The 22,413-nt window shown below is 41.5% G+C and overlaps 2 protein-coding genes across 15 annotated transcripts in view; one reads left to right on the top strand and one right to left on the bottom strand.

Annotated features, from left to right (window-relative positions):
• The window catches only part of OSBPL9 (oxysterol binding protein like 9), a 169,965-nt gene extending 158,735 nt beyond the window's left edge, over nucleotides 1-11,230 (top strand). For all 11 annotated transcript variants that reach the window (XM_030870112.2, XM_030870113.2, XM_030870111.2 and 8 more), the window contains 10 exons: nucleotides 203-288; nucleotides 2,421-2,592; nucleotides 3,889-3,973; nucleotides 4,698-4,808; nucleotides 5,050-5,113; nucleotides 5,243-5,383; nucleotides 7,247-7,325; nucleotides 8,154-8,245; nucleotides 10,155-10,290; nucleotides 10,517-11,230. In XM_030870112.2, coding sequence (XP_030725972.2) covers nucleotides 203-288; nucleotides 2,421-2,592; nucleotides 3,889-3,973; nucleotides 4,698-4,808; nucleotides 5,050-5,113; nucleotides 5,243-5,383; nucleotides 7,247-7,325; nucleotides 8,154-8,245; nucleotides 10,155-10,290; nucleotides 10,517-10,591 — 1,041 coding nt within the window. In that variant the 3' untranslated portion in view covers nucleotides 10,592-11,230. The remainder of the gene's footprint in view (nucleotides 1-202; nucleotides 289-2,420; nucleotides 2,593-3,888; nucleotides 3,974-4,697; nucleotides 4,809-5,049; nucleotides 5,114-5,242; nucleotides 5,384-7,246; nucleotides 7,326-8,153; nucleotides 8,246-10,154; nucleotides 10,291-10,516) is intronic.
• Nucleotides 11,231-11,571: 341 nt separating this feature from the next.
• Nucleotides 11,572-22,413, bottom strand: part of NRDC (nardilysin convertase) — a 91,382-nt gene continuing 80,540 nt past the window's right edge. For all 4 annotated transcript variants that reach the window (XM_060305606.2, XM_030870105.3, XM_030870108.3 and 1 more), the window contains 10 exons: nucleotides 20,839-21,001; nucleotides 18,955-18,986; nucleotides 18,569-18,707; nucleotides 16,561-16,608; nucleotides 16,221-16,273; nucleotides 15,719-15,802; nucleotides 13,816-13,906; nucleotides 13,435-13,551; nucleotides 12,351-12,440; nucleotides 11,572-12,195 (listed from right to left, as the gene is read on the bottom strand). In XM_060305606.2, coding sequence (XP_060161589.1) covers nucleotides 11,998-12,195; nucleotides 12,351-12,440; nucleotides 13,435-13,551; nucleotides 13,816-13,906; nucleotides 15,719-15,802; nucleotides 16,221-16,273; nucleotides 16,561-16,608; nucleotides 18,569-18,707; nucleotides 18,955-18,986; nucleotides 20,839-21,001 — 1,015 coding nt within the window. In that variant the 3' untranslated portion in view covers nucleotides 11,572-11,997. The remainder of the gene's footprint in view (nucleotides 12,196-12,350; nucleotides 12,441-13,434; nucleotides 13,552-13,815; nucleotides 13,907-15,718; nucleotides 15,803-16,220; nucleotides 16,274-16,560; nucleotides 16,609-18,568; nucleotides 18,708-18,954; nucleotides 18,987-20,838; nucleotides 21,002-22,413) is intronic.

Here is a 22,413-nt window from a genome sequence, read left to right as displayed (position 1 = left end):
GGCAGGTTAATGGGCATTCTAAATCAGAACAGTTTGAGAAGTAGGTATCAGAAGCATGCCTGGGCAGTACTTGGTGGGTGTTACTATGATTGGAATGAGTTTTTTGTTTTCATATACTTTTTTTTTTTTTTTAAGCAGTTCAGCAATCTGTTTATCTGTAGTGGAATTTGATCCTCAAGGGTCAAATATGTATGTTTTTCAGGTAGTTCTTCCAACATTTATTCTTGAAAGAAGATCTCTTTTAGAAATGTATGCAGACTTTTTTGCACATCCGGACCTGTTTGTGAGGTATTTGACTCAATATAGTAGTTTCCAATTTTTTTAAGACTTTACCCATTAGCTTTCTGCCTTGGCAGGATAGATGGATCCCTTTGCCTTTCAGACATTTCTGGGGAAAAGTGGAATTGAATATTTCGTTTGTATTAGATGCCCGTTTGCTTAGATTATTTGGCGGTGATATTGTTAGGCAACCAAGTTAAACACTTCAGAAAATCTTGAGTGCCTGTTAAGGTAGCTAGGATTTACAGAGCCAAGGCTAGGATCTTATTTGATCCAGGAATTGGTAATCACTGTTAAATTATTTACACTATATCCAATGAATTTCAGTTATCCGAGTTTAGCAAACCTTTCTAAAGCACCTATTGTTTGCCAGGAACTTTGTTATGAGCTGGAAAGGGAAAGAGTCACAGTGTCTGCCTTTGCGGAGTTTACAGACCAGTGTCCAGAGTATAGCCTGATTCATAAATTTCAAATACAAAGCTTGCAATATTAGATACATGTATAAAGGACAGAGCTAATCTAAAGGTGGGATTGATTTATGAGGAGGTGAGTGAGTTCACATTGCTTTTCAGTGGTAGCAGCAATACTTTCTTTGTAATGGGGTGTTCTAATCCGTCTTCTCTGATTGCATTCCTTGGCCTTGGACTGTGGTTTACTGAAGCTTCACAGTGGGTGGGCACATTGTATGACATTGATACATACCTTCTTAATGAAGATTTTAAGAGACCCATTTAACCAATTCCCAAAGGGCAGAAATTCAAATAGCGATGGCACTGTTTAAATTCATACATAATTGAACAAATAAAATGTAAGTATTTATTGGTAACATAAATAAATGGAAAGTATCAGTTATTCATTAGATATAGATTTGAGGTTTAAGGATAGTTTTTAATGTATAAGAATTTAAGCTGGGAGGTCCCTGGAGGAATCACATAAAAAACACAGAAGTACAGCTAAAAAGCCAATAGATAAGATTAAATGGAATTCTCTAACTCCCCAAAAAGGAGGAAAGGAAATATAATGGAACAAAGAATAAAGAGGCCAAATAGAAAAATACCAAGATGATAGAGTTAAACCCAACTATATCATGTTTTTTCAAATTCATTACTCTAAATGTGAATAGCGTACACGCTCCATTTAAGAGAACAGTGATTATAAGAGTGGATAAAAAAGCAAGATTCATCTCTACGCTGTTTGCAAGAGAGAGACTTTAAATATGAAGACACTGATTCGTTAAAAGGATGGACAGAGATATACCATGCAAAACACTAAGCATAACAAAGCTGGTGTCACTGTATTACTATCAAAGGATATTTTTTAAGACAAGAAATATTAGCAGAGACAAGTAGGGATATTTCATATGATATGATGAGTCAATTTATCAAGAATAAATAATAATCCTAAATATGTAAAACAGCTTCAAACTATATGCAGCAAAAATTGACCGAAGGGAGAAATAGACAAGTACACATCAAGGTTGGAAATTCCTCCCTCGGGAATTGATTGAGCAGCACGCACCTCCCCCCACCCCTCTGAAAATCAGTGAGGCTATAGAAGGTCCAATTGACTTTACTAAAACATTACCAAACAATTTGTATAACAGTCTTTCTAAGTGTAAATGGAACATTCATCAAGATAGACCGTATACTAGGAAGACTTAATAAATTGAAAATAATTGGAACCATATGGAATATGTTCACTGATCATGAAAGAATTAAATCAGAAATCAATAACAGAAATATATCCAGAAAATCTGCAACTATTTGGCAGTTAAACAATGCACTTATAAGTATGAAGTTCTGGAACAAGTAAAGCTAATGGTCTTAGAAACCAGGAACAGTGTTTGCCTCAGGGTAAGGGTTGGGGATTGCTTGGAAAGGAGGATGGGGAAACTTGGGGGTAATGGAGATGTTCTATAGCTTGGTTGCATGGTGATGAATTAAATGGATATAAGCATTTTTTCAAATTCATCAAACCAAACGGTTAAGACTGGTGTGTTTAATTATGTATATTATACTTCAGTTTTAAAAAGAGACCGAGGTAGCTCCTGGTACTGGGTCCTCTTAGTCTGGCTTAGGGTGGACCATGCTGAGGTTGCTGTCAGAAAACAGGGTGTTAAATTTTGTCTTTCTCCCTTGCAGTATTAGTGACCAGAAGGATGCCAGAGACCGAATGGTTCAGGTTGTAAAATGGTACCTCTCAGCCTTTCACGCAGGAAGGAAAGGATCGGTTGCCAAAAAGCCATACAACCCTGTTCTGGGCGAGATCTTTCAGTGTCACTGGACATTACCAAATGATACTGAAGAGAATGTGGTGAGTTCTCCACTGACATTTTAAATTACCTTAGTATTTAGATACTTAGTACTTAGCTTTTAGTGTACTGATTCAAGATTTCATTTTATTTGGAGGCAGATAATAATGGTAAAGGCGCTGATGTTTACCACCCGTAGAAGAACAGTGTTGTTGGATCAGTATATTTTGAACACAGTGAGCAAGGAGAAAGAGTGGCGTGAGATGAGGATAGAAATTTAGAAATCAGATCATGCAAAGTCCTCCTGGACCATAATGATAATTTTATGGCTTATCAGGAACTCATTTTTGCTTTGAAAAGGTCATTATAATTATTTTGTGAAAAATGAATTGGAAAGGGGCAAATAGAAGCAAGGAGACCACTTGCTTTGGCATTTGGCAAGGAGGAGGCTTTGGCATTATTCCAGGAGAGACATGGTTGACTCAAGCTATATTTTGGAGGCAGAGCTGTTAGATGGATTGGGCAAGGTGAGGGAAAAGGGACAGTCAGAGATGAATCCTTGCTTGTGGGCTTCAGCAGTTGGTTGGTGCCATTTACTAAAGAGGAAGAGATTGGATTTGGGGAGGGAAAAATCCAGAACTCCAAAATGAAATATAAAGTATAAAATATAAAGACATGTAAGTGGAACTGTCAAGTAGGGAGTTAGAATTTAAGAGTCTGGAGTTCAAGGGAGAGAGAGGTCTAGGATGGAGATGGGGCTTTCAGTGATTTTAGTGTATTTAGAAGGCACTTAAATCCCTGGGATTAGGTGGAATCATCTAGGAAGACATCTAGAGAAGAATAGTTAACTGAGACCTGAGCCACAGGGCTCCAACATTTGGGGGTTGATTTGAGGAAAACAACCAACATGGAAGACCCAAATAAATGCTAAAAGGCCTCTAGGGGTGAAAAAAATAAGCCCCTGGCCCACACTGGCTTTCATATAATAATCTCTCCTTAAAAATAACTCTCTGTATTTTTCCCTTTCCGAATGACACGTTACATGTAGTCCTTTCCTGAAGCAATGTGTCTGTTCTTGTTCATATTGCAGACATTGATAAGTCCCTGTTCTGTGCCAGGCCTGGCCCTGAGTTAGGCACCTTGCCTTCAATAATGTCTTAGTGAGAGAGACTTAGGGAGACTGACACAAAGCAGTAATTCCAGTAGAATAAGTGCTACAAGAAAAGTATATATGAGATGTTTTGGGTGTGTAGAGGAGGGAGCAGTTAACCACCTTGGGAGGCAGAGACTCGTTATTAGATTCTCTGCGCTGTCATTTGTTTCCACATCAAAAGAAAATATGTTATGTTTACTTGCAGGAGCTAGTTTCAGAAGGACCAGTTCCCTGGGTTTCCAAGAATAGCGTAACATTCGTGGCTGAGCAGGTTTCCCATCATCCACCCAGTAAGTTACAGAGCTCCTCGGCAGTAGCCAATTTCAAACTGTTCTGTCTAAAGAGGGTCATAAAGAGCTCCATAACTGAGGTCACTGTACGGTCAGTTTTATGGCCACCAGTATCTTCCCAATCCTATGAGGATTGATTCCTCATATCTGTTCCTGGTATAAGTTCCAAAGACTCTATTAGGCTTCACTGCTTAATGATATATAAAAAGAAGGGATTTGAGAAGCCACCTTTTAGTGCTTCTGAAGTCATCTTTACAGCATGAGCTGTGCTCTAGTGATCCCAGCAACTCTGAAGACAGTTTATATAAAAAAGACGTAGTTTCTGCACAGTATATTCCTGGCATAGTGGAAAGAAGATGTGTCCTCCCGTGTTATTTGCTGGATGCAGCATTAAGACTGGTAATACTGGATGGGCCCAGGTTGGGGCTGGGCCAGGAACATGCTTGCTGACCAGAAGAACAGACAGACTCTTTGTTTTTAAGCCTCTGGGATTGGTCATAGCCTCATGGTTCAGGGAAATTCCTGCCCACATGGTCCTGAACGGTTGCTTGCATTGGGGGAAACAGGGTATAAAAGGCAGGTGGGTAATTTCTGACTACATTCAAGGCTGTTCTTTGAGGGGTAAAGGATTTTCCCCATGCAGCCAGTTTTTTCTCTGGGTTAATGGAGTTGGAGAGGGGACTATGGCTATGTAGTGCACTAATTGAAAACAATTTCTATTCAGTTTCAGCCTTTTATGCTGAGTGCTTTAACAAGAAGATACAATTCAATGCTCATATCTGGACCAAATCAAAATTCCTTGGGATGTCAATTGGGGTGCACAACATAGGACAGGGTAAGTCTGGGGGCTTTTGGTGGACTACAGTGTTAATAGAATTTTATGTCATTCTAATATGTGCTGGACACCTATCTAGTAAGAGTAAATGGCCCCAGAAAGCCAGTTTGGATGTCATTGTTTGCAGGGAAGCATGTGTATTGGGGGTGAGAGCAGGGGTGGGATGCAAGATTGATTTTCCCTAAACTGAATGGAGATTCCGTCAACTACTTAGCTGAAATTCCATCTCTTGTCTCCACAGGCTGTGTCTCGTGTCTAGACCATGATGAACATTACATTCTCACATTCCCCAATGGTTATGGAAGGCAAGTAGAGCTGTGTGCATTCCTCTGATTAGCAAGCAGCAGACCCTGCTGTTCCTTTGTTCCTTAAGCTGTGCCCCTCCATTCTTTCCTCTGAACTGTCAGCCTTACCTGAAACTTCTGATTTTGCAGGTCTATCCTCACAGTGCCCTGGGTGGAACTAGGCGGAGAATGCAATATTAATTGTTCCAAGACTGGCTATAGTGCCAATATCATCTTCCACACCAAACCTTTCTATGGGGGCAAGAAGCACAGAGTTACTGCTGAGATTTTGTAGGTATTTTGTTTTTCTGCTTCGGTTCTTCTGCTTCTCTGAAATACTTTTCCTTTTGTCTTGAACTATAACTTCCATCAGGAATTGACCATTTTAATGGTTCTGTCTTTGTAAACTTACTTCACATCTTGTGTGTCACGTCTCTTCCTAAAATCCCATCTCAGGAGGAGACCTAAAATCTGGGGTCAGAACAACCTGAGGTCATTGGTGGGATTTCCTTCCTAGGAACCTGACTTGCAAATGGGGAACTGAAAGAGTCTTCCTGGATCTCCTAGCTAACCCAGATTATGGGTGCCTGACTCATTATTGCTGGATTGGACCATGAGCTAGCCCATACAGGAGACCCTGTGACTCCCACCGAAGTGTCTCAAAGCCCTCATAGTCCTTTTTTCTGTGCTTTGCTGGGGAAAAAGAGTAACCATCACATCTTTGCTTGGTTCTGTTTGACTCTCTAGGATCAGATGAAGACAGCTGTGCTGTCAGTTGGGTGGTTTAGAGCCTGCCTAGAAGAGGAAAATCTGCAGGACTTTCTCTGACCTCAAAGGCCTTACTGGGAACAGTGTTGCAGATGGAAGACATAGGATTGGTTAACCAGTTTTTTAGGGAGATAATTTAATTTGGATGACAGAATCAGCCTCCAAAAAAATCTTGAGCAGGGCAGGACGGGACCACGAGCACAAAATGTTTATTACTAAGGATCACTGTAAAATCCAAAATAATATTGCAGTCAGAAAATACGGGCAGAGGTTAGGGAATAGCACCAGTCACCACGATAATGCGGCTGCTCCCCTAAAATAGGCAGGTGGGGGAAATAGGATGTCCAGAACAAAGACCTGCGTGGGCCTGCTTCTCAGAATTCCTCAGAGGCAACCAACCAGCAGCAACAGGAACTGCTAGCAGATTTTTTGGCCAGTCACAGCGACTTATATAATAGAAAGACTGCCTTCTGAAAGAATGCTTGGTGGGCTTTTCAAATTAGGGTAATGTCTAAATATTATGAAAATAGTTTTGACCTAAGAGGGTCTTGGGAAGCCCCAGGGGTCCCCAGACCATACTTTGAGAACCACTGCACAATAACCTTCTAAACTTGGAATCCTACCATTTTTCTTTCCCTTTGTCCTCCTTCACACAAAGCACCAAGTCATAGAGGAAGCAAGTTTCAGCCTGCTGATAGCAACTTCATCCCTCTACCCTGTGTATTTTTCTCTTTCTGACCTCCTAGCCTCCTTCTATGTCCATGCCTTGCCCTTCCTAATCTGTCCTTTGTTGTAATGCTTATCTTCTAAGTTCCATACCTGCCATACACATCACTGTCATGTCCAAGTAAAACCTGTTGGGGCTTCTGAGGAAGGGATCCTTGCTTAGGAAAAGAGGTAAAATTGTTTGACCCAGAGGTCCCTTTCAGCCTGAAGATGAAAGCCTGGTCTCCAGCATTGTATCCTTAAGTGAAGCCTTCTCTGACCCTCATCCTAGCAGTGTTGCCCTTGGTCTCCAGTGCTCACCTGAACTCACCACAGCACTTGCCACCCAGAATCTCAATGGCAGTGTCTCCCCACTAGACTGTGAACAGCTCGAGGGCAGGGACTGTCCCTAGTTTGCCATGGTCCCAGCACCTAGCACATCTCATACCCACAGTTTCTGGGATCTTGAGTCTATTAGCATCTTCTTTAGGGCCCTCATTCTTATAGTTGGCTCTGAGAAATCCAGTTTTATTAAGCTGCCTTCACCAAAGACTTCACAGTTGCTCCTCTGTGTTCTGCTCTGTGTAGGTAGGTCACACTAACGAGATTCTTTGGTAGAGAAATTTCAATTTGAGACTAACACAAATGTTTGTGGTTTTTTGTTTCTGTTTTTTAATCTAGTTCTCCAAATGACAAGAAGTCTTTCTGCTCAATTGAAGGGGAATGGAATGGTGTAATGTATGCAAAATACTCAACAGGGGTAAGAACCTGTGTTTTGCCGTTTGTTTCAGGCTTCATTGAATCGTAGCCCATCCCTTACTCTGGCTTCCTTCATCTGGAAATTTAACCAGGATGAGCTCTAATGCCAGCTCTTCAGGGCAAGCCTTTTCCTTCTCCCACCTCTTACCTAGCAGTACAGGTAGTAGAATGATTTTTACTTTCCTCTCTCTCCTTAAAATACTCAAGAATAATATATTAAAAAAAAAATGCTTGACACCATAGTAAGCACCCAGTAAATGTTAGCTATATCGTTAGAATATATGCTATGTGTGTTTATAAATAAAATGAGGTGCTAAACTATTAACTCGTGTGTTTGTATATACACAGTTTGATTTTGTCTAAGAAATGTATTAACTGCCTGGCACCAGGGATACAGAAATGAGTAAGATAGTCCTTGCCCTCAAGGATAGTCCTTGCCCTCAAGGAACTTGCAAACTACCTAATTAAGGTAGGAGGGAGGTGGTATGGCATTAACAGGAGGAGCCAATGAATTGGATTTTGGACTCAGAATTTGAAATTTAAAAAGCACTTCAGAGTACTTAACGTTAGGATTAGTTGTCTAGCTCTCCAAGAGATTACATCCCAAGCATGTAGCACATAGCCACATTGAAACTGTCTGTTGAATTGAGCCTTTACCAAGACTTAAAACAAACAATTATAATTTAGGCTGAAGACTGCATATGGAACTCATTGTCTACATCACTAACATGTGGGATTTCATGATTAAATCTGTTAATGGGAAGAGTTGACTTTTCCTTCTAGAACAGTGTGAACAATAAAACATCTATCTACCTCTTCTGTTTTCTAGGAAAATGTAGTTTTTATAGATACCAAGAAGTTGCCTATAATCAAGAAGAAAGTGAGGAAGTTGGAAGATCAGAATGAGTACGAATCCCGCTGGTAAGGAGGTGACATAACTAGAGCTTGCAGCAGTGCTCTTGCTATTGGCCAGGCATAGGTGCAGGGCTGGGTTGTAGAGACTGTATAGCGGGGTGTAACAGCACAGACTGAGTTTGAATGCCTGGGTTCATATGGAGCTCCACCACTTGCATTGTAACCAAGACTATAAGCTACCCTCTCTGCCTTCTTTCCTGAAATGGGAACTACCTCAGCATTGTTGTGAGAACTAAATGAGAAAAACATGGAGCCTACGTATGATGCTTGGCATATAATAAGTATAGAGTGTATGTTGACTTATCACCATCTTTATGGCTTGTAAGAGATGGTACTGAGGTCCCAACTGAGATCATATATATATCAAAACATCTTTAGGGTCTCTCTTTTTTTTTTTTTTTAAACATCGTTATTGGAGTATAATTGCTTTACATTGTTGTGTTAGTTGCTGCTGTATATCAAAGTCAGTCAGCTATACATATACATATATCCCCATATCCCCTTCCTCTTGTGTCTCTACCCACACTCCCTAGGGTCTTTTTTGTTTGCAAGAAACGTAAAAAAAAAAATTCCATTTCTGAGTATTTTAGTATGTATCTGTAAAGTGACTTTTTCAAAAAAACACACAAAAAACACCAGCCACAATATCATCATTGTACTTTTTAAAAAAATCAGTTATTCCTTAATATCATCAAATATCTAATTGGTATTCAATTTTCTAGTAGTCTCAAATGTCATAATTTTTCCCCCTTCCATTTGTACAATAAAATCAGGATCTTTTAGTGGTATGAGGAATCATGCACTAAAGTTCTTTGTTTAGCATATTAGGGGATTTCTTAAGTGAAGAAGACCTTACAAACTATAACCCTGCCTGTGTCTTTAACTTGTTAACAGTCTGCTTGCCTGGACTGCCTGCTCATAGTTATAAGTGGAGATCTGTAGACATTTATGCTCTGCTACTCACACAAGGGGAATCTTAGGGTGTCTACTTTTCTAGCTCCTAGGAGTCTTCACTTTATTTTATTTTATTTTATTTTATTTCTTTATTTAATTTATTTTTGGCTGCATTGGGTCTTTGTTGTGGTGTGCGGGCTTCTCATCGCGGTGGCTTCTCTTGTTGCAGAGTACGGGCTCTAGGTGCGCAGGTTTCAGTAGTTGTGGCGCACGGGCTTAGTTGCTCCGCAGCATGTGGGATCTTCCCGGACCAGGGCTCGAACCCGTGTACCCTGCATTGGCAGGCCGATTCTTAACCACTGCACCACCAGGGAAGTCCCTTTCCAACAGGGAAGTCCCAGGAGTCTTCACTTTAAAGTGTTGTTTGGACCAGACTTGTCTAGTTATCATTTTCCAGGCCTTGAGAGGAAGCCAAATCTTTTACCTCGCCTTAAGTCTCTGCAGTGCATCTCTTGACCCTTATTCTCTGTATTCAAACTGCTTCTCCCAGATTTCGTTATTAATTCCAGGGGAGTCTTCATGAAATAGAATTTCTCAGGTCCTCTGATCTGATCTTACTATATACCCCTTTTGGTTTATACTAAGGGACACTGAAGCCCTAGAGAGGTGAACTGACAGCCCCAAGGTTGCATCACTAGTTAGAGGTACAGCCAGAAGTGGAATCCCAGTCTCAGCTGTTTTTTCTCCTCTGTTGTCCTAACCATATATCCAGCTTTCTGCCCATCCTGTATTTCCTCCTTTGACAACTAGCAGTGGAATCTTCTGAGACCACTTCTCTGTTCTTTACTCCAGTGCCCTGGTGTCAGCCGAAGATTTATAGTCTGTGAACTACAGCATTTAAAGCCATTTGACTTGTACTGTAGTTATATAATATTCTAGATGGATCTAGCCTTTCATTCTCAAGACTGCTAACTCCTCTGTCCATCAAGTACTTATTAGTACCTTCACTTCTTTTCTTTAGCCTTTGGAAGGATGTCACTTTCAACTTAAAAATCAGAGACATTGATGCAGCAACTGAAGCCAAGCATAGACTTGAAGAAAGACAAAGAGCAGAAGCCCGAGAAAGGAAGGAAAAGGAAATTCAGTGGGAGACAAGGGTAAGCTTGCTTTGGAAGCCTGCCTCAGTCTCCCTACTGCTGTTCCCTGAGCTGTAACTTATTTGTTCATTTCAGTGAATACTGAAGTACCGAGTAAACATGGTGATGAATGAGATGAACACTCATTTCAGTGTTGGGGGGAGGGGGAGCACATAAAATAATTAAAGGTATGATATTATAGAAGTACAGAGCAAGTGTGTAACTGAATTCTCCCCTTTTCTTTTAGTTATTTCATGAAGATGGAGAATGCTGGGTTTATGATGAACCGTTACTGAAACGTCTCGGTGCTGCAAAGCATTAGGTTGGGAAATGCAAGGTTTGCTCCTGGTGACCCAGGCAGGAGGCACAATGAAGTAACAGTCTTCCTTTGGGAGAACCTATTCACTCCCTTCTTATTGCAGTGGTTCCTATCTCAGGGATACTGGACTTTCTGATGCAGATGAACAATTAAAGCGAGAAAAGCTTCCCTTTTTCCTGTTCTGTGGCAGTTACAGTGTTGACTTCGGTCTTGAGAAAAAACTTCAGGTTTTGAAAACAAGATGTCTGCTCCTTTTCCAAATCCCACGTTATAAATCCCAGTCTCAAACTCTGCACTCTAGTATTGCTGTTGAGATATACAACATCTGTTTCCTAGCTCATATAATCTTGGGTTCTATATATATACACACACACACACACACACACACACATATATACATATATATAGGTGATGCCAGGTTTTTCATAAATACGCCATGTACTGTAAATATTGGTTCCTCTGAGTTGTTTTAGAAAATTTAGCACAATGTATTAAAACCACATGTTAGGAAATTTCATGGTCTTACCTACAATAACTTTTATTTTGGAATTGAACTATTATTAAATTGTATCCAACTCTGGACTACAGTTTAATTATACTCAGTGCTTCTTAAGCCTTCATAAAGTAATTTTTCCAACCTTTTTTTTTTTTTAGTGTGTTTCTTTTATTATTTTTATGATTAAACTTGAACCCAGTTATTTGGCAGCCTTGAATACAGGAGCTAGCTTTTTACAGGGACTCTTGAAGTAATGAAGGGGTCCATCCTTTTCTTTCCTTAGGCTCTGTGTTCTGTCTTTAGCCCCCACAATGCTATTGCGCATGTTTTAATTGAACTCTCAAGTAGTACACATAGGGCTACCGACATTTTATCCAAAAATATTTTATTGCCTTAGAGAATTTGGGAAGAATGTTTATTTTTAGATCCCCACCCCACACCGGAACAAAATATAATTAATAAAAGGAATGCCACAGCAGCAAATGGCTCATTCTGAAGGGCAATACAGAATTACCTTTATTTTTAAATACATTAAAAACAACAACACAGGTATTAGTATTAGCACCTCGCATTTAGGTACTAAGAAGACATCAATTACATAGGGCCTCTGAAGCCTGTCATACAGAACTGGATTCTCAATCTGAGAGGACCAGGACAGGCCAGGGCATCTCAGATGGCTCCTGCAAGCTTTTTGGTTACATTGGCCCACCTCCTAATTTCTCTCTGCAGCTGCTATAGTAACTGTTGGTTTGTTTGTTAGTCACAACAGGAGGGGCGGGGTGGGGGGAACGACAAATTCTATGATGCCAGTGCAAAAATTCAGTGGAAGCCCTAAGGCAGTAGTAGTGTAACTAACTTCATAAAATTCAAACACTTTTAAATACACAGTGCTTCAGGCCAATGAGATTGCAGTTTATTTGACTATTTTATGGTAGGGGAGAAGGTTAAGTCTTGATGTGAAAGCCCTGATATCAATAACAGGGATGGTACAATCTGCCAGCAGAGGAGAGGTTGGCAGGTAGGTTAGCTGCATCACTTCACAAGAAGAGTTTGAATCCTCACCGGAAGGGGTACCATCCTCTTCCGGCTCGTACTTCCCAAATCCAACAACCTGAAAGAGGCCAAAGACTTGAGGTGAGAGAGAATGCTGACAAAATTTGGGGACCTGTTAGGATCTCTGATACCAATCTAAACTCAGGGAATGGTAAACGTGCTAAATGACAGCCCTGGAAAGGACAGAGCTACGGCTTAGGTAACCATACTCACGTGAACGCTGAGCATTTTACTTCCTGGTCCTCTATGGGCCTTGAACCAGTTGACTAGGTCTGATTTTGAGAATGATTTCAGTGCTTCAATCTTAAAGGGGGAAGGGAGGACAGGAAAGAAAGAAAGCTTTAAAAGACTAACAACAGTGTATTTTCTGTAAGGATATTAAACATAACACCCTAGGCAGACCTCCTTGATCCTGCTTTTTGCACATCGTTTTATTCTTCCACGTTTCAGCTGGCTCCCAACCTTCTGGAGAAGGATAAAAATGAGCCTCTGACACACCTTCATGTTTCTTAGCAGTGACTGACCCTGACAGGTAGCAGATGGTGTAATTACAGCTGAGTACTGTACGCTGAGCCAAACCCATCACACCTTAGTGTCACCTCTCAGGTACATGGTAATGGTACACTCTGGCTTCTAATAGGAAAACCGCAGAACCTGAAGAGCTGGGCTGACTGAAGCCTCTTGTTAAATAACCCCTCTGCTTCAATATCCTTTGGTAATTCACCACATAGGGTTATAGTATCAGAGCTATGGATTGCAGTGCCCAGAGCTCTTTTCCATGGGATTTATTACTTTGGGCTAGAATTTGTCACAAAGACCTATACACAGAATCCTTAAATCTGGGGAAAGAACTCCATAAAATTGAGAACCAGAAGTTCTCAATTTTCTTTAAGTAGCTGAAGCCGTTTTTCTCCCAAACCTTATAGGGAACCTAAGCATATAATAAAAAAGTGAAAAAAAAATGTATATATATATATATATATATGCAGAAGTGAATCCTGTACAGCAGAAATTAACACTTTGTAAATCAACTATACTTCAATTTTTTAAAAATGGATCTGAGTGAAATTGGGGGAGCAGAAGTAAGGATTAGCAAGCACCCTGCTCACTTGGCTACCTAAGGCTCTAGAGAAGCCAGTCTGGAAACAAGATTTGATCAATCACATCAAGGAATGGGCAAGTAAATAACTTGCCCCAGGTTTCTCTTCCACGCAATACCAATTTGCTTAGAATTGTGTCTCCTGTTAAATCAGGAGTCCCTTTCTGGGCTGTCTTACTCTGAAAACGGTGTTACTACCTCATGGGCAAGGCGATCAAAGAGATACTGCTGGGTCACCACTTCATTCCAGTTCCTGTCCACCTCCTCCCCAAGGTGGGTGTCCTCGCACTCCTTCAGCTTGATCAGAGCTGTGACCTGTTACCATCAGAAAGAGACACCCTCAGGTGTGGCCTCACACCAGTTCCCTCAGAACACACTTGGCCCTGTCCAGTCTGCTTTGTAATGGACCTGCCAGCATGATGGGGAGGGATGAAGCTGGGAAGACATGGTCAGATTAAGGGGGGTGCTATAGAACTCAAGAACCAGCCAGCATACAGCACTGTTAAGACTGGTGTCTAGTTGTCATGAGGGCTTGGGTGGGCCAAGGAACAAAAGACCAGGCCAACACAGTAAAGTCACCTGGGTGTTGAATGCATCCTCAGTGAGGTTCTCGATCTTCTCCTCGAAGCTAGAAAGAAACTCTTCTATCTTCTTATCAACAACTTCAGAGCTGAAACAAAACACCTTCAATTACAAGTCATCAGTGACCAGGTCTCAAGCAGAAGGCAAAGGAGAGAATCAGGGCTAAGGCATATTTCCAGGAAAGAGGCTGAAGTGATATTCTCCCCTAAGCTGTGGGAGGGAAGGGAACGGTGAAGAACCCTACCCCTACCCCGCCTCTAGCCCGATTTCCTGGTATCCTCACAGGAAGCAGTAGACAGCCAGGCTGACCATTCCAAAGCTGAGAACCAACAAGGCCTTGTATTGGGTTGGCCCAAAAGTTCATTCCGTTTTTTTCCATAAGATCGGTCTAGTAGCGCTTAGTTGTCTTTAACTTCATTCAAAACAATTCTGTTAGATTGTATTGTGACAGCTGTCATATCAGTGTGCATTTAAAAAAATATATCAAAGTTGGTGAATTTTTGTGTAGCCATTTTAATATTGAATATGGAAGAAAAAGCAACATTTTCGGTATATTAAAAACGCAACTGAAACGCAAAAACAGATCTGTGCAGTGTATGGAGAAGACGCTGTGACTGACTGAACGTGTCAAAAGTGATTTGCAAAGTTTTGTGCTAGAGATTTCTCACTGGACAATGCTCCACGGTCGGGTAGACCAGTTGAAGTTGAGAGTGATCAAATCGAGACATTAACAGAGAAGGATCAGCATTATACCACACAGGAGAAGGCCAACATACTCAAAATATCCAAATCAAGCACTGAAAATCATTTGCACCAGCTGGGTTATGTTAATCGCGTTGATGTTTGGGTTCCCACATAAGTTAAGCGAAAAAACCTTCTTGACCACATTTCCCCATGCAATTCTCTACTTAAACGTAATGAAAACGTTCTGTTTTTAAAACAAATTGTGACAGGCAATGAAAAGTGGATACTGTACAATAATGTACAGAGATTGTGGGGCAAGCGAAATAAACTACCACCAACCACACCAAAGGCCGATCTTCGTCCAAAGAAGGTGACGTTGTGTATATGGTGGGATTGCAAGGGAGTCCTCTATTATGAGCTCCTTCCAGAAAACCAAACGATTCATTCCAACAAGTACTGCTCCCAGTTAGACCAACTGTGTCCAGGTGGTCAACAAAAAGTGTCCAGAATTAGTAAACAGAAAACACATAATCCTCCATGAGGATAACGCAGGACCGCATGTTTCCTTGATGACCAGGCAAAAACTGTTACAGCTTGGCTGTTTAGTTCTGATTCATCCACTGTATTAGCCAGACATTGCACCTTCGGATTTCCATTTATTTTGGTCTTTCCAAAATTCTCTTAATGGACAAAATTTCCATTCCCTGGAGGACTGTAAAAGGCACCTGGGACAGTTCTTTGCTCAAAAAGATAAAAAGTTTTGGGAAGATGGAATCAGGAAGTTGCCTGGAAAATGGCAGAAGGTAGTGGAAAAAAATGGTGAATACATTGTTCAATAAAGTTCTTGGTGAAAATGAAAAATGTATCTTTTATTTTTACTTTAAAACCAAAGGAACTTTTTGGCCAACCCAATACCTTGCTTGTAGCATGAATGCCAGGTCGGGCATCCCTGCCTTTCTGGTCCTCAGATATGCCTGAAGAGAGGAAGTAGTGGCTAGCCCTGTAGTCACCATAGGACTTGAGTCAAGCCCTATGGGCCCACTCCTCATACTCACCATTGCTAAGTCCAGGATCAGGCCATCTATGAGCCAACCCCTGCAGCTGTGACTAAATGGGAATCAAATGGTCAGAGCTGCCTGAGGTTTAAGGATGCAGTCCCTATTCTCTGTGCCAAGAAAAATAATAGTTGGGCCCATCTACTCACTCGTTTACTCACTTGTATTTGGTTGCCTGAGTCCCCACGGTGACAGAGAATCCTAGAATCCCAGATGTATTCCTACAGGTAGGGTAGACATGGTACCTACAGCCAGAATGAAAAGTCCTATGAGCTCAGGCAGTCACCTAGGCCCTGTCCTCAGAGGCACTAGAGAGGAGTGGGAAGGGTTTCTGCTCATCCCTACTGGACCTGAAGGTCCTGGAAGAGGATCCATAAATGTGTACATGTATTTTACTCTCAGGTTAGAGTATCCAACCCTCTACTGAACTGTGGACCACAGGCTAGCTTTTTCTCTTGCTAATCTTGAAGCTTGACCAAACTGAGAGCCTGATCACAGTCCAAGATGCAAATTCCAGAAGTTTTGACCAGTAGGTACGACTCTAAGGCATGAAAGGACCAAAGAGCTCTGAGAGATTGCTCAGTCAGGATATCTGATAAACTTAAGCCTGCAAAGTAAGCCCCAGGTCTTATCTGAGCTCAATTTTCTTGCCAGCAGACTTACCCAAGGGTCTGCTTGGTTCGAAGGAAGTCAAAACAAGGCTCTTCCATGTGCATCTGTAATTCAACATACCATCAGCTCAACTCCTCCCAGCAGAGAAACTTCCATTTCTTCCCCCAAAAGTGTTACACATGACCCCAGAGTCCAGCCTCCCTCCTAAATCGCCCAGGCCCCCTGTCCATATTCATACTGGGTGAGAAACACTAAATAACCATCTCACCTACCAATCACAGATCTCTGACCACTCCCAAGTCCCTAGCCCTCAGGGAGAAAGGCCAGAAAGCCAGTCCTCACAGTGGGTCAGGGGCTCATGAACATCGTGACTCTCCTTTATGCAACTTACCACAAGCAGCTCCATAAGAGTGTATTCTTTCAGGCTCCTGGCACCTGACTGAAAGAAAAAGCTGATCTGACCAACTGAAAATCCAATGGCTTACAGGGCTTTTTAATAATCCAGCTATTCTCAGCAACCATTTATTCAGATATTCAGAAGAGTACTATCCCACTCTTCTCTTCCAAGAGTTCATCATACCCTCTTATTGCTATACTTTCTGCCTTCCCACAAAACAGGAGATCTGTGAGGACAGAAATCGTGCTTGATGATTTGTATTCCCAGCCCTAGCACAGAACTGCAGGTAGACATGGAGGTGAGTCAAATAATCCCTGACCTGCCTGCCAGCTCCTGCCCAAAGAACCCAGAGGACACAACCTAAAATCAAGTACTTGCAGTTCAAGGTCCTAAGGAGGAGAGCAGGAAATGTCTGGGTAACTGGACCTATTCCTCAGATGGAGAGGATATGAATAGGAGCTTCTGCAGCCACACACACGGACCCAAAACTAGTTGATAAGAAAAATGCATAAGAGGCAGATACCACACTTGGAGACCACATCCTGGCTATCCTGGAGACTGGCAAAACAACAGGATGAAAGAGGGCAGGAGGCCAACGAGCAAGTGTTGCCAGTGCATCCCAGTCAGACTCTTGCAGGCTCCTCTGATACAGACTCATTACTATTCCTTCCTGCTTCACCTGAGGAAGCTGAAGCCTCTGTGCCCTGCAAGCCCTGTTTATCAGCAACAAGATTTCCTGTATGCCTCTGAAAGGATTGCAACAAAACTATTCAAAACCTTGTATCAACTTCCTGTTCAAAATGCTCTCTGTGAGGAGGGAAGTGGTTTCCCCAAGGGAAGCAGTTTGTATTAGAAGCTAGTGCTAAGAGGTGATCCATGGAAAGCACCTCAACAGACTCCGTCTTACAATACAAAATCCTGCCTGAAACTGGAGAAATACTGCTCTCTCTGGGTTAAGCACCAGAAATGTAGACAGGGCTAAGCAGGGCCAGGTCATACCATATATGAAGTTTGGGACCTGGTAGTCATTGCAGCTTCAAATAAGCTGAGAACCTGGAAAAAAAAAACCAGGTAGCTACAGCCAGAGGAAGACAGGCTCTACAGACAAGCTGGGCCTCTAGGGAAAGATTCAGGCCCAGGGCCAGAAACACAGGAAAAGGACAAAGTGATGGTGAAGCCATGCAGCCCTGCCCAAAGTTCAGGCCAGGAATCTTCACAAGGCCAGACAGAGAAGTGACTTCCTCATGTAGACAATCCAGGACCATAGCAGCAGCTATAGGAGCCCCCGAGTTTGGGAAGTCTGAGATCAGTCTAGATAGACACAGGTCCCCATAGTCCTAGAAGTGAGTATGACTAACCACAAGCTAAAATAGTCTATGAGCCAATTGAGAGAGTTGCAGAGCTCTTCCTTATTTTAAGCACCATCCCATCTCTCCAGAATTATGTGGAAAAAATACAGGATTTGAGGACAGAAGGTATAAATTCGAGCCCCAGCTGGTATGATCTCAGGTAAATGAAGGACCTCAGATCCATCATCCATAAAACAGGTGATAAATCCTATCTCTCAGGTGCTTTGAAACCTTTAATTATGACTCTGGTATTCATTCTGTTTACTGTGTATTGGTTGACTGGCTATGTTTATTTTTGTCACATTTTTAAAACTGTCCTTTTAACAAATGTCCTCCTGCTCCTTGGCGTTCTGACATGGGAACATGTAGGAATTTCCAGCCATACTTCAGTCTCTGTCCCTCTGGACTAGTGGTTGGGTGATTAATAGAAGCACTGTGATTGAAAAAGGATCCATTTCACTGACAGGAACAATTTTTAAATGTAGTTGCTTCAAGAGTACAAATGACCCCAAGCATATAACCACAGAATAACTGCAAAAGGTCCTTGAAGAGCATAGGCTCACTTCTCCCAGATACTTTGGACCTTCCCCCAGGCTTTAGTGTCCTAAAGATACTTAGCCATGAGGACAGCTGTGTGCAAAGGGGCCACTGACCTGGTAGTATACAGTAACTTCAGAGTTGGCATCACCCTTGTTCAGAGCTCTCACTTTGCATAGGTGGTGGCCACTGGGCAGCTCTACCACCTGGAACTGCACAGGCATCTCCTGCTCCAGAGGCATGAAGTTCAACTTGCTGCAAAACAATCAGTGTGGGTTACTGAGGCCGTGCCTTTATCCTCTTACCTGCACCCCCAAACTGTGAAAAGGTCAGGCCTTCCACAGTCCCATCTGAATTGCTTTGTTTATATAACTAGCCTCAAAAAACCTACTACGAGAAGCATCCCCATTGTGGATTTAGTAATAACTGAGTTTTGGTCTCAAGGCCCTCATGCTATTAAGAACACATAACTCCCAAAGAGAAAACTCAAACCAATACTCACTCAACAACATATTTCAGGAAATCCATAGATTCCTAGGAGGCAAAAGAGAAGAAAATAACTATATTAGGCTCTCCTGACATTAATTTCACCCAGAACCAACTAATACCAATATTCTAACTGCTTGGGAAGCCCTGGAATGCATTAGGAAAGCAGATATCTATTATCCTAAATGCTGGTCATTCATTCACTGGGCTTATCATTCACTGATTCAATACTGATTATGTTTGTTGAATACTAAGGCTCTCAACTGAAGTGGCTCTTTTTCTGTTCTCCCTTGGTGCGTTTACCTGTTTACCTGTCCACTGTGAAACTTTCCCCACTGAATCAAACTTAATTGTTCAGTTTACCCCACTAGGCTGTGTTTTAGAAACCTGGATCTATTAATACAGAGCCTGGCATAGAGTGAGTGACAGAATAATACTTAATACTAAGTGAATGATGTACCCCCTCCCCCTCTTAAGACTTGTTTTCTAACCTGTGAGGGATAAGTGGAGAGGTAAGCTTATCTCTAAAGTGGTTTCTGCCTGGGGCAATTCATGGTACTAAGTCCTCTGAACCAAAAGGACCCCTACACGGTACTCCCACTGTGCTCAGAGAAGCAGGCAGCTATTCCTGCTCTTCTCCGTTTTTAAACTTTCTGTTGGCATGACAGAAACCAGGGCTGGTTTGGGGGTTGGGGGATAAAGACAGAGAAGTAGGGAGGATAGCAGCCAATCTCGAGAGTGGCCATTTATATATTCCATTAAAGGGCCAGTCCTGAGAAACTGGGAGGCCATGGAGGAAGAGGTCAAGAGCCAAACAGTTCAGGGACTGTCCGAACAAGCACTCCTGGCTGGAAGAGGCCTCAGTTAGTTACATGGTCCCACAGACACATCCAATTCAATATGGATCAAAACCAACTCCCCATATGGCCCCAAACCTACACTGTTCCTACTCCTCTACCAACCCACTGGTTCCAGTAAGAAATCTGGGCATCATCCTAGAGCCCTCCCTTCTCCCTCACCCCCACAGCCAATCAGTCACTGCCTTTGATCATCCTCTGCCTCATTATTTCTTAAGCATTTCTTTTTCATTTATTTTGCCTAACCTCAGGCTTCATCATTTTCACCTCAACTTTTTTATTATGGTAAAAATACATAAGTTTACTATCTTGACCTTTTTTAAGTGTAAAGTTCTGTAGTGTTAAGTATATTCACATTGTTGTGAAATGGAACGCCAGACTTTTCATCTCGCAACACTGAAACTCAATACCCATGGAAACAATGACTCCCCTTCTTTCCCTCCACAACCCCTGGTAACCACTATTCTACCTCCTGTTACTGTCACTACTCTAGAGATCTCATATAAGTGGAATCATACTTCATGTCAACTTTTATAACAGTTTCATAACTGGTCTCTCTGGATCTTTCTTAATGACAAATCCTCTTTTAAATTCTTCAGTGGTTCTCCATTTACTATAAGATAAAGCCCAAGCTCCGTAGCTTGACATACAAGTTTGACACACAAGTTCTGCCTAAGTATATGTGAATATATATATATATACACACACACACACACACACACACACACATCCCTCACCACTCCCCAGCTCCCACTTTAATTTCTAAATTAAACTGTTTGTAGTTTCCACAGTCTTCAACAAAGGTAACCAATACCATATATTTACCAAACCCATTTAACTCAAAGTCCTGTCCAATAGCAGCAGTCTCCTTCATAAGAAAGTCTTGCTTAGCATCGGAGGGGCCAGGTTCCCTTCTAAACAGACTGTGACAATGCTGGCCTGCCAGACTACAGAGCTTCCCCTTTAGGGAAGAACTAATGCAATTCCAGAGCCCAGAATGGCATTCAAACCTGGCCAGCAGCAACAGAGCACCTCACACTCACTGTGCTTGTGACATTTCCTTGTACCAGGCCCTCAACAAAGAGCTGGGATTTTAACTCTCTGACGAAGCTCAGCAGAGACTCAAGGGAAAGGCCATCCATCAAAGCCCGATACTTGTCAATCATAGACCAACGGGCATATTCCAGGATTAAAAGCCGAACGTCTCTGTACAGAGAGCAGAAAAAAAAAAGTTTTATTGTAAGAAATGAATCTTAAGGGTAAAGAAGGATTTGATTAAGTTTCTACAGATGATGTGTTCTAAAGAGACGCAATTTCTATCACAACTTAAGATAGGGAAACAATGTCATAATCACCAAAAAGCATTTAAAACTGCATATACAAACTATTACATAGATTATTAGCTCATTGGTACAACTCACTTATCTGTTTCAATTGCAAAATAAATTATTTCACATAAGCTGCCAGATGAGCCACACACCAATTTAATATTACTATTTTGATTTGAAATCTCACTAGCATTTATTAATTACTGGAGGTGATCATCATGGATATCTATTACTACAATGACAATACAGCATAAGTGGCTCCAGGCCAGAATCAGACTAACCCCTTCCCACACACAGTAAGCTGTTTGAACATGGCAAGTTACCTAACATTTGTGACTCGATTTCTTCATTTGTAAAACAAGGGAAATAATAATGGCTACCATTACAGAATTTTGGTGAGAATTAAATAAATAAGTGCACTTAAAAGTTCTTAGGTCTATAAAAAAAAAGTTCTTAGGTCTAACACATAACAAATCTTCAATAAACAGGTGTTATTATTACTCTACCACATTTTAATAAAGTAGTATTCAGAAGTTATGGGATACACAGGCTATTTTTCATTATATCAATAGTTCCAGACAACTCTCCTTTCCAATTTATATTTGGTTATGAGCTTTTGTAACTTTTTGTGATCAGATTATTAGTTATTACATGTCTCTAATTCTTAACTGCTCCCTCCCCTGCTTTCGAATTTTGGACATTTATGGGCTCATTATAACTATGTCAAAAGCAGGGCCTCTATATAAAGTTGTGCTCTTCGTTTTCCATTTATAGATGCCCAGCAAGCAGATCAAGTAGGGGCTTGCAATCCTTGTGCACAAAGGGCTGTATCTGCTCAGAGGGAACTTTTTTCCCCTTCCACAAAGGCTCTACCTGCTGAAAGAGGTTACCCCAAGGGTGTACTTTTTTCTGATTCACACAAAGGTAAAGAACAGGCTCTGATGAAAAGGCCCAGGAGGGTTGCCTATTAGCAGAGGGTTTAAGCATTAGTACACAGACTGTCAAGTTTTTTTGCTCTCTTCTGGAACCCTGGATGAATTCCTGGATAGTTGCATTTGTCAGATAAGTGATGTGTTAGGCAATTTAACTCAGCTACTTAACATAACATCCAACACACTAAAATCACCATATAATCACCAGTAAGCAATTCTGAGCCACAACAAAGTCAGCATTTTTTGAACTGTTATTTACTTACAAACTTTGGAAAAAGCACCCTTTTTACCTTTAGCCTCTAATTAAGTATAGTAGGCTGCTTGCAGTCCTACTGACAGATAGCTACTTACACTGGGT

This window comes from Globicephala melas, chromosome 1 (genome assembly GCF_963455315.2).
Source record: "Globicephala melas chromosome 1, mGloMel1.2, whole genome shotgun sequence".
Taxonomy (NCBI): domain Eukaryota; kingdom Metazoa; phylum Chordata; class Mammalia; order Artiodactyla; family Delphinidae; genus Globicephala; species Globicephala melas.
Note: the sequence above shows the minus strand (reverse complement) of the source record. Positions and strands in the feature narration are given on the sequence as shown.